The sequence below is a fragment of the Gadus chalcogrammus genome, chromosome 3, assembly GCF_026213295.1.
Source record: "Gadus chalcogrammus isolate NIFS_2021 chromosome 3, NIFS_Gcha_1.0, whole genome shotgun sequence".
NCBI lineage: Eukaryota > Metazoa > Chordata > Actinopteri > Gadiformes > Gadidae > Gadus > Gadus chalcogrammus.
Window position 1 is genome coordinate 21420313 of NC_079414.1, and position 11376 is coordinate 21431688.

The 11376-nt window shown below is 47.0% G+C and overlaps 3 protein-coding genes across 3 annotated transcripts in view; 1 reads left to right on the forward strand and 2 right to left on the reverse strand.

Annotated features, from left to right (window-relative positions):
- dzank1 (double zinc ribbon and ankyrin repeat domains 1) overlaps nt 1–3183 on the reverse strand; it is a 10006-nt gene extending 6823 nt beyond the window's left edge. Inside the window, exons 1-7 of the mRNA XM_056586696.1 lie at nt 3065–3183; nt 2251–2404; nt 1589–1679; nt 1402–1474; nt 1150–1253; nt 487–554; nt 19–136 (exon numbers count right to left, since the gene is read on the reverse strand). Coding sequence (XP_056442671.1) covers nt 19–136; nt 487–554; nt 1150–1253; nt 1402–1474; nt 1589–1679; nt 2251–2404; nt 3065–3173 — 717 coding nt within the window. The 5' untranslated portion in view covers nt 3174–3183. The remainder of the gene's footprint in view (nt 1–18; nt 137–486; nt 555–1149; nt 1254–1401; nt 1475–1588; nt 1680–2250; nt 2405–3064) is intronic.
- Nucleotides 3184–4125: 942 nt separating this feature from the next.
- polr3f (polymerase (RNA) III (DNA directed) polypeptide F) lies at nt 4126–8600 on the forward strand. The gene is made up of 9 exons (XM_056585576.1): nt 4126–4339; nt 4692–4809; nt 4959–5026; nt 5804–5871; nt 6311–6423; nt 6782–6925; nt 7495–7602; nt 8106–8297; nt 8428–8600. The coding sequence occupies exons 1-9, from the start codon at nt 4278–4280 to the stop codon at nt 8503–8505; spliced, it is 951 nt and encodes a 316-aa protein (XP_056441551.1). The 5' UTR covers nt 4126–4277; the 3' UTR covers nt 8506–8600.
- A 241-nt stretch (nt 8601–8841) lies between these two features.
- Nucleotides 8842–10808, reverse strand: rbbp9 (retinoblastoma binding protein 9). The gene is made up of 5 exons (XM_056586046.1): nt 10611–10808; nt 10293–10335; nt 10088–10190; nt 9619–9704; nt 8842–9115 (listed from the first exon to the last, which is right to left on the reverse strand). Exons 1-5 carry the CDS (start codon nt 10704–10706, stop codon nt 8892–8894), a joined length of 552 nt encoding a protein of 183 aa, XP_056442021.1. The 5' UTR covers nt 10707–10808; the 3' UTR covers nt 8842–8891.
- Between the last annotated feature and the right edge of the window lie 568 nt (nt 10809–11376).

Sequence of the window (11376 nt, forward strand, 5' to 3'; positions counted from 1 at the left end):
GTGTATGAGGTGCAGTACCTGTCCTGCCTCAGTAGGGGGCAGTCTTTGTCCCGGGACGGGAGGAAGTGAGGCGCCACAGTGGACACAGAACCGCGAGAATGGATCAGACGGACGATCACAAAAACACCGGGTACACCTGGACAGATATAGTACACCTGGACAGATATAATACACCTGGTACACCTGGGGAGATGTAGTTAATCTGGACATATACAATACACCTTGTACACCTGGACAGATATAGTACACCTGGACATATATAATACACCTGGTACACCTGGAGAGATAAAATACACAGCTGGTACACCTGGAAAGATAGAGACGACAGACAGACTACAGGTAGAGTAGACAGAGAGACAGTGGTCAGGCAGGCTTCAGATAGAGTCGACAGACATACATACTACAGACAGAGCACACAGACCGACTGTGAACAGACAGACTACAGAAAGAGTAGGCAGACCGACTACAGACAGACCGGCTCGTTACCTGAGGAAGTCCGCTTCTCGCTGGACCCTAGTGCTCTGGGTGTGGCCTGTTGTGGCCTGCAGTGTCCTCTGGGAAGGTTACAGGAGGTTAGGAGGACTGAGGGCTGCCAGGGGGCTGCATGTAGGGACGTCATGTAGTGATGTCATGTAGTGATGTCATGTAGTGATGTCATGTAGTGATGTCATGTAGTGATGTCATGTAGTGATGTCATGTAGTGATGTCGGGTAGTTATGTCATGTAGTGATGTGATGTAGTGATGTCATGTAGTGATGTGATGTAGGGATGTCATGTAGTGATGTCATGTAGTGATGTCATGTAGTGATGTCATGTAGTGATGTCGTGTAGTGATGTCGTGTAGTTATGTCGTGTAGTGATGTGATGTAGTGATGTCATGTAGTGATGTGATGTAGGGATGTCATGTAGTGATGTCATGTAGTGAGGTCATGTAGTGATGTCATGTAGTGATGTTGTGTAGTTATGTCATGTAGTGATGTGGTGTGGTTATGTCATGTAGTTAGTGACGCAGTGGTCATGTAGTTCATGATGTACTTATGTCATGTAGTTATGCCATTTCGTAATTAATCTAGTTATGCCATGTAGTTAGTGATGTGGTGATGTCCTGTAGTTAGTGATGTGGTGAGGGGGGTTGGGGGGGGGGGGTACCGGTCTTGGGGGTTCTGTAGGGGGGGAGCTCTTCTGGGTCTGGGGGTCTTGGGGTCCCAGACGACCACTGAGGAACCGAGTGCCTCCAGATGATCTTAGAACATCTGAAACACACAGAACACACACAGAACACACACAGAACACACAGAACACACACAGAACACACAGGGTCAGGGGTCACAGAACACACAGGGTCAGGGGTCACAGAACACACAGGATATGATGTAGTACAGGATGCACCACCTTCCACACCTGCAGGACTTTGCGGCAGAGACTGGCTGGGGGTACCCCTTTCTGTCCACTGCAGTGTCTCCTGGCCAAATCCCTGTGAGGTCAGAGGTCAAAGGTTCTCTGTGTGTAGTAGTACTTTTTATGGTATCTCTAGTAATCATAGCAGTTCAGTGTATAAGTCTTTAGTAGGATATTAGAGCTGTAGAACCTTGTCTTTGAGGTCTTCCTGGCCTCTCAGCGACGTTACATTTGCCGACACCAAGAACACTTTGGTCATGGTAGAACTCTGCCTGCCATCCCTGGAGAAGGGGGGGGGGGGGGAGGCATTATTTTCATAATAATATTTTTTATTCATCAATTCACCTGGTAACAGCTGGGTTAATGAGTTAAGGAAGGCCTCACCTGGTTACAGCTGGTTTAATGAGTTAATGAAGGCCTCACCTGGTTACAGCTGGGTTAATGTGTTAATGAAGGCCTCACCTTGTTACAGCTGGGTTAATGAGTTAATGAAGGCCTCACCTTGTTACAGCTGGGTTAATGAGTTAATGAAGGCCTCACCTTGTTACAGCTGGATTAATCAGTCAATTAAAGTCTCACCTGGTGGACGCTGGGTTAATGAGTAAATTAAAGCCTCACCTGGTGACAGCTTGGTTAATTGGTTAATGAAGGTCTCAACTGGTGACGGCTGGGATAATGAGTTAATTGAGGCCTCAATTGGTGACTGCTGGGTTAATTGGTTAATGAAGGCCTCACCTGGTTACAGCTGGGTTAATTGGTTAATGACGGCCTCACATGGTCACAGCTGGGTTAATTGGTTAATGAAGGCCTTACCTGGTGACAGCTGGGTTGATTGGTTAATGAAGGCCTCACCTGGTGACAGCCACAGCCCTGACGGAGACCTTCCCTGGGGGGAGGAGGAGGGCTCCGCTGTACCTCATGGTGGAGTTCTCCCCCCCTCGCACTGTCCGCCACGCCTCGGGACTACTACCATCCAGAGTGTAGAAGATCTGCACATCTGTAGAGTCTACACACACACACACACACACACACACACACACACACACACACACACACACACACACACACACACACACACACACACACACACACACACACACACACACACACACACACACGTACACACACACAGGCAGTCAGGAGCCCTGTCTGTGTGTGTTACTGGTGCTGTGTCCTGTGGAGTCTGTAGCAATAACACCTTCTCTGACTGTCCTGTGGAGTTTGGGGAGGTAGGAGGAGCAGCTGGGGGAGGTAGGAGGAGCAGCTGGGGGAGGTAGGGGGAGCAGCTGGGGGAGGTAGGGGGAGCAGGCTGGGGGGGGGGGGGGGGGGGGGGGGGGGTAGGAGGAGGAGCAGGCTGGGGGAGGTAGGAGGTGCAGGCTTGGGGAGGTAGGGGGAGAGGTTGATGTGACCCTTCATAAAGTGTTTCTTCTCATTAACTCAGTGTTCTGAATGAGAGGACTCATGACAGATAAACCCTTGGTCTACGGGTGAATGCAAAGATTGGACCATTAGCAGCGTTATTTGCTAGTGCCGTTGCTTGGCTGGTCGATTTTCCCATCCTGCTGACACAAACACAACATAAAGATAGTTTTGGAAGAAAATAAAACAGTGAAGAAAGAAGTATTTGAAGAGGTCAAGAACGTAGTAAAGAAGGATTTGTGTGTACCTGATTTCATCTCAACAGGTGTTGCGGTGTCCACCTCATGCCCTGCCCTTCCGTGACCCGGCGCGCGGAGGGGTATGAGGCGCGGAGCTGCGACCGAACCCGCTGCCATGGTTATAGGTTCCGACCCATCATGTAGGGACCACTCCCTCTACTTTAATATCCAACGTTACTCCTATGAATCAGTCCGCTTCTTTAGATAAAGAGCTTGTTTAGGTTTTCACTGTCCCACCGCCTCACTCGTCGCCTGGCAACGCACCATGCTACCCCAAACAACTCCGTAGCAACGGGTGTTCGTTAGTTTTGTCAAGACCAGACGCGGCGGAGTTTGTACCAAAAAAGCACCGACATGTCGAGCTCCGCTCACCCGTACTGCGCTTTACATTACGAACGATAACTAGAAAGTGAAAAGGCGAAAAAGAGAAAGTTTGACGTCTTGTTGGTTTTTATTGCGATCCTAAACGGCAAATTGGAAGTGTTTTAAGTATTTTCTTTAAATTAGTAGTATTATTGTTTGGCTTTTTATTTTTTTTTAATATCACCAAATCCTAATACCGGTATTTGTGTATGCTGTTCGTTTGTAATTGGTTGCGGGTTACAATCAGTTACTCAGAAAAGCTCGCACTGTTCCATTAACAGACTTTTAGATTTTTTTTTCCTTCCAATACACTGGTTTGGCTTGGCTCGAATCGACGCAGTAGCCCAGCGCGGCTGGGATTTGCATCTCCATTACCACAGCTTTACCTGCATGAAGGTGTGCTCTAAATTGGTGTCGTTTTGAGTCGATGACAAAACAACAAAAACACTGTTATTGTGTTCAGTTGTATACTATAGCCTGTCGTCAAATGTGATTGGATCTTTTACAGACATTCAATATCTGTGGTTTTGTGAATAATATAAATTCAAGCTTTTGAGAACTATAGCCAAACTGCGTGCATGGCGATGCTCATCTGACACAATAACTATTTTGCAAATATATGTTACAAGTGAAATGGTTTGTTTTTGTGCTGAAGAAGGAACATTAATAAATGGTAACAAAATAATAACGGCCTGCGCGTTATGATCAGGCACTTTTTCGGACTGCTCATTTAAGCCCCCACACTCGCATCTTCCACTCTGACGTAGCAGTGTTGATATTGCACATGCTTTACAACTAAAAGCTGTTCACAACTGAAGACCTTCATCACTCCATACGGACAGTACCTAACACGGTACAATGGCCGACGCCAAAGTGAAGAAGGAGTGTGACCCTGCTGATGCTGCGGTGATTGAAAACAGGTCAGTCATTCATTTAACTACTAATGCTATCCGTAGCTTCATGATGCTACTCTGCTCTGTTGATGGAGGTTTAGTCTGAGTGGCCATAACAAATCTACTTTATTATGGACTGTTCTTTGTGTAATTCCATATCGTTTAACGTAACATGCTAGCCTAGTTATACCCGATATAAAAATGAATCAGTTTTTATGCCTCATCTATTTAAATAGCCCCTATTGTGTACAGTTTAGTAGCTACACTGAAAAGGTATTTGACACTTCAGTGCTTAAAGGGTTAATGGTGCTGTTAGGTATGGTGTAATTCTACTGAGCAGGGCAGCAACTTGTAGCTGTCTCTCTCTCTCTCTCTGAAGGATCAAGGAGCTCTGTATACAGTTCCCTCAGGGGATCACGGACCAGGTGATCCAGAACGACATGCCCCACCTGGAGCCCATGCAGCGGGCCATGGTCATCAACAAGCTGCTGTCTGTGGTAGGAACCACCGGGACCACTGGGGACTGGGAGGAAGACTGGGATCTGGGAGGAAGACTAGGGTCTGGGAGGAATTGTCTTGGATGAAGACTAGGGTTTTGGAGGAAGTCTAGGGTCTGAATACTGAATGCAATGTTTCTGTTGTGTAGGGTCAGTTGGACTTGCTGAGGAACAGCTCTGGTCTCCTGTATCGTATGAAGGACGCTCAGTCTGCCAGGTAAACCACAAACTCCTTTGTACTGGCACTAACGCTGCTTGACCCTTGGCCTTGCCCACTCGCGTTTCCTTGCCAGTATTTATCTGGGATGATACCCGATTGGCTTAAACTGATCATACTAGTCATGCAAACAAGCTCTGCTTTCTACTGTGCCACCCAAAGTCGTGGAGCTGCGGATGTGGACACAGCTCCTGGCGTTCTGAACACAGTTCCACTTCTCTGTTTCCAGATGTCGCTGCACCTAGGGAAGGCGCTAAAGTTTAGGATTGTGATTATTGCAGTACCAGTACTACAGTATGATTACTGCAGTATCGACTGCCGTATTATGTTTACTGCAGTACCGGTATTATAGTAGGGTTACTGCAGAACCAGAAGTGTAGCAGTTATACAGTGTGAGCACAATTACTGAAGTACCAGGACTACAGTATGATTACTACAGTATTGTTGGAACTACACTAGCAATACTACAGTATAACTATAGTATCTGTATTGTTGCAGTAGTGTAGCAGTACTTCAGTACAACTATAGTAGCTGTGTTGTTGCAGTACTACAGTAGCAGAAGTGTTGCCATACTACAGTATAACTGCAGTAGCAGTAGTGTAGAAGTTCTGCAGTATAACTACAGTAGCAGTATTGTAGAAGTACTGCACTATAAACACAGTAGCGATACCACAGTAGCAGTAGTGTACATAACTACAGTATAAACTGCAGTACTACAGTATAAACTACAGTAGCAGTAGTGTAGCAGCTGACGTGTTATTTGTGCTGTCTCCCCAGTAAGATGAAAGGCTCTGACAACCAGGAGAAGCTGGTCTACCAGATCATCGAGGACGCAGGCAATAAAGGTGAGACCTTGAGATCTTTAACCTTCTTCTCTTTCGGTTTGTACGGACTTACAGAATTCATATGTGGCGACAATAAATGAGGAGTATCACCCTGCGTCCCTCTGAAGGTTGAACACTGGGTATCTTTTTCTTTAATCCTCTGATGTGTCTCGTCTGAACTGATGTGCGATAACATAAAAAAACACCACAGCAGCGTTGTGGGTCTCAAGGGGATAATGTTTTAGAACTACCTACTGTAGGCCTCTAGATGTTAGTAAAGCTATGGTTGTCCTACTGTAGGTATCTACATGTTAGTGAAGCTGTGGTTGTCCTACTGTAGGTATCTACATGTTAGTGAAGCGGTGGTTGTCCCACTGTAGGTCTCTACATGTTAGTGAAGCTTTGATTGTCCTACTGTAGGTCTCTACATGTTAGTGAAGCTTTGGTTGTCCCACCGTAGGTATCTGGACAAGAGACATGCGATTCAAGAGCAACCTGCCCCTGACTGAGGTCAACAAGATTCTGAAGAACCTGGAGAGCAAGAAGCTGATCAAGGCCGTCAAGTCGGTCGCTGTGAGTCCAGTATATGCGTGTGTGTGGTATTCCTCACACACAGTGTGTGTGTGTGTGTGTGTGTGTGTGTGTGTGTGTGTGTGTGTGTGTGTGTGTGTGTGTGTGTGTGTGTGTGTGTGTGTGTGTGTGTGTGTGTGTGTGTGTTAGACCTCTAAGAAGAAGGTGTACAGGCTTTAATGTGTGTGTGTGTGTGGTAGACCTCTAAGAAGAAGGTGTACATGCTTTAACGTGTGTGTGGTAGGCCTCTAAGAAGGTGTACATGCTTTAATATATATATGTGTGTGTGTGTGGTAGGCCTCTAAGAAGAAGGTGTACATGCTTTAATGTGTGTGTGTGTGTGTGTGTGTGTGTGTGGTAGGCCTCTAAGAAGAAGGTGTACATGCTGTACAACGTGCAGCCGGACCGCTCGGTGACGGGCGGGGCCTGGTACAGTGACCAGGACTTTGAGTCGGAGTTCGTGGAAGTCCTTAACCAGCAGTGCTTCAAGTTCCTGCAGAGTAAGGTGAGTCATCCTCAGGCAGGTTAACTACTAGTTAAAGGTCCAGCGTGTAGAATTGAGTGCCATCTAGTGGTGAGGTGGCAGATTGAAACCAACTGTCTCCCCCCCCCCCCACCCCCCTCCCTCTCCAATGACTACGGTTGCCTGTACTGGCCAGAATTGTGTACTGTGCCAGTAGGTACTTGCAAAACTATGTCAACGTCTATGACAGCATCAAGTAGCCGAGGTCGAGTGAGTTGGTTCCTGGATCGATTCATCAAGAGTCAGTGAACCAAATCGTTATTTTTATTTTTTGCGTAGTAATGTGTTATTTGATTATCAACTTAGTAATATATGACATTTAATCACTTTGATCCCTAACCCCATTACTGAAATAAGACTCAAACGAGCTACTCGTGTTCAGAAGGGAGGGCTCACTACGTACTGAACTAACCAGGGGTTAGGGGGTGGGCTGAACCAGGGTTAAGTGGCGGGTTAGGTGGTGGATTGGACCAGGGTTAGGTGGTGGATTGGACCAGGGTTAAGTGGTGTGTGTGTGTGTGTGTGTGTGTGTGTGTGTATGTGTGTTGCAGGCGGAGGTGGCCCGGGACAGTAAGCAGAGTCCGATGATCCAGAGAAACAGCTCCTTTGCCACGTCTCACGAGGTCTGGAAATACATCTGTGAGCTGGGTATTAGTAAGGTGAGTCTGCCTCTCTCCCTCTCTCAGTAAGGTGAGTCTGCCTGTCTCAGTAAGATGGGTGCCTGTCTCACTCTCAGTAAGGTGAGTCTGCCTGTCTCACTCTCTCAGTAAGGTGAGTATGCCTGTCTCACTCTCAGTAAGGTGGGTGCCTGTCTCACTCACAGTAAGGTTAGTCTGCCTGTCTCACTCACACAGTAGTTATATTAAAGCTAAGTGTATTGGCAGCTGTAACGATAACTATTAAATATAAGCATCTATATTAAGTATATGGGTCTAAGCAGTCAAATTTAAAGCTTAGTTTTTTAGCAGCTATATTAAAACGAAGTATACTAAATCTAGGGGTATACAGCTCGGTTAAAGCTAGGGGTATATGCAGCTATATTAAAGCTAGGGGTATATGCACTGCAGCTATATTAAAGCTAGGGGTATATGCAGCTATATTAAAGTTATCTACATTAAAGCTAGGGGTATGCAGCTATATTAAACCTTCTGCTTCCCGTCAGGTGGATCTGTCCATGGAGGACATCGAGACGATCCTCAACACGCTGATCTACGACGGCAAGGTGGAGATGACCATCATCGCGGCCAAGGAGGGGACGGTGGGGAGTGTGGACGGTCAGATGAAGCTGTTCCGTGGGGTCAACCCCATCATCCAGCCCACTGGCCTCGTCAAAACCCCCTGCGGACTCTGCCCGGTAAGCACTTCCTGTTCCCCTGCCCGCCCACTTCCTGAACACACCCCAACCCCCTGCCTGTACATACCCACCTGTATAGCCACACATTGTTCTAGTTCTCCTGGTGTCTGAGTGTTCTGCTGGCCCCCAGGTGTTTGACGAGTGCCACGAGGGCGGAGAGATCTCGCCGTCTCGCTGCATCTACATGACCGAGTGGCTGAACTTCTAGCGCCCTGACCTGGCCGCCATATTATTTTCTCTGTGAGGAAAAGCTTGTAAATCTGTTGTATGTATTTTTGGATTCTTGGGAATAAAAACCAAAACAAAAGGTTTCAGACTTGTGCAACTTTATTCGGATCGATTTGTTATTTTAGAAAAGGTTTGAGTCATTCAGCTGAAGTGCAGCTCCTCCCTCTCCTCACGTGGCCCCTCCCCCTCTACACATGGCCCCTCCCCCTCTACACATGGCCCCTCCCCCTCTACACATGGCCCCTCCCCCTCTACACAGGGCCCCTCCCCCTCCACAAAAGGCCCCTCTCCACAGAGCCCCTCCACACAGGGCCCCTCCCCCTCCACACAAGGCTCGTCTTGCAGCCGTTGCCCCGGGCGACCGCATCATGCCGCTGCCTTGAGCTTTTTGACGGCAGTGATGAGCTCCGGGAACGCGGTGTTCTGGAAGTGCCCGCGGTCCGAGTAGTGGTGGAGCTCCGTCTTGAGGTTGTCCGCCACCTCCTGCTGCTCCTCCCAGGGCAGGAAGGGGTCGTCAGAGGAGCCGAACTGGACCAGGTGATCCACGTTGCTCGAGATGCTTGACCAATCCCACGGACGATTGAAGTATCCTGAGGGACGATAACGCCTTCGTTACACTATCTAACCCCTACATGCTCCTTAATGACGTCTAATGTATAACCCCGGCCTGCTCTTAAATGCCCTCTAATGTTTTACCCCCTACCTGCTCTTTAATTACCTTTCTCTACTGTCCAACCCCTACCTGCTCCTTAATAACTTATGTCTACTGTCTAACCCCTACCTGCTCTTTAATGACCTGTTTCTGTACTGTAACCACATCCTGCTTCTTAATAACCCGTCTCTTTAATGTCTAACCCCTATCTGCTACTTAATAACCCGTCTCTCCTACTGTCTAACCCCTACCTGCTCCTTAATGACCTGTCTCTGTACTGTCTAATCCCTACCTGCTCCTTATTGACCCGTCTCTGTACTGTCTAACCCCTATCTGCTCCTTATTGACCCGTCTCCGTACTGTCGAACCCCTACCTGCTCCTTAATGACCTGTCTCTGTACTGTCTAACCCCTCCCTTTATGTCTCGGTGGGTTCTCTTACCGCTGGCTCGCTCCGTCTCGTCTCCCAGGTCAGAGACGTACGCTCCCACTAGGATGATCCCAAACACCTTGTGGCTCTCTGCATACCTGAACACCACATTATTAGTAGGATCTAATCTGATCAGTTTCACCTCCATCTCTTATCTCAGCCTTCACGATCAATTAGTCTACATCATGAGTTTTGAGTTACATAAGTTATGCCGATATAACATGCATGTTGTGTTTCTAATCATCTCTGCTGTATGATGTCTAATATGTTGTATGTCAATCATCACAAATATGAAGTCTCTCACATAGTTCCCGGGAAATACTGGGATAACCTTCTCCGGCAGTGCAAGTGTTTTTTACTATTCACATGTGTAATATGAATTATGTTATATCAGTGATGTTATAGATATTATATAGGTGATATTGTGTATAATAAGTAATTTATATGTTGTACAGGTGATGTACTTATTATGGCTCCTCACCTCAGGGCAGCTGCGGCTCCAGAGCTGTGACCGATGATAACCGTCTCCTCATCACATCCCATCTCCTCCATGAAGGGCAGCCACACACTCTCCCTGGCAGTCACTAACACACGCACGCACGCACGCACACACACTACAGTCACTAACAGTGTACACACACAGTATCTACACACACTTAAAAGGGATGCGTTCTCGTTTAACTTACCTGGGTCAGGCATATCTTTCAGGATACAGGTCATATCTGGAATCTAAGAATATACAAACGATTCGACATCATTTGGCTATAACAATTTGGTTATCCCGCAGCACATGTTTCCCGACAACGGGGTCCCCGGATTTGCTGTATTGTTGTCCTGGCTAGAGAGATCAATTATGAACTGAACACTATTCAAAACTATAATCAGGGAAGAATAGAAGGTCACCGTTTCGATATTTCTGATTGACATCGCGCTGCTGTAAAGTTGATACAGATATTACTGTTGCTTTGTTTTGTTTTGACATGCTTCACCCGGTGTGTGTTTACCTTGTCGATCTGTTTGCGGGCCCATCCGTACCAGTTAGACCGCTCCACGTCTCCAGATCCGTTCCCCGGGACAATCACGGCTTTTCTTAGAGGCATTTCTTATATTTGAATGAGACCACGACCGTAGTAAATCTAGTGAACTTCTCATTCAGTCGTAGTTGTAAGTGTAGCAGGAAGGTGTCACGTGGAATAATGTAAGCCAATCACAACCGTCATACTGTGCAGCCAATCACGTTTGTTATATTATGCCGGTTATGGTTGGAACTAAAGTTATTCTGATTGACGTTGATAATGAATGATAGTCGAATAGAAGGGCAGCTCAGGTGCGTCACACTTGAAAAGGCACCCGTAACGACCTTTACGTTGGCTACAATTTGATTTGAAAGCGAAACTATGTCATTATTTGTCTTTATTTATTTGTTTTAATGTCTTAATTTCTCGTTTTTGTCTTTATTGTTCAGCTAGCTTTTAAACAGAAAATGTAATGTGCTGATCATTAATGTGATCAGGCCATGAATGAAAAAAACCGTGTGTATAAGCCTATTTCGGTTTTGAATACGTTTCTTCTGATGAGGAAAGAGAGAAACCTCTCCGCCTCTCTTCCTCTCAGCGTCCCCTTTTTCGTCCGCTCTCAGCCTCCCGTCTACCTCCTCTCAGCCTCATCTCAGCCTAGTCCATAAAAAGGATGTGCGTGGAACTGTAGCCTCCACCACCTGCACCTCTCCCGCCTCCTCCCCTGAACCTATGCAGCCTCCACCACGTTAAC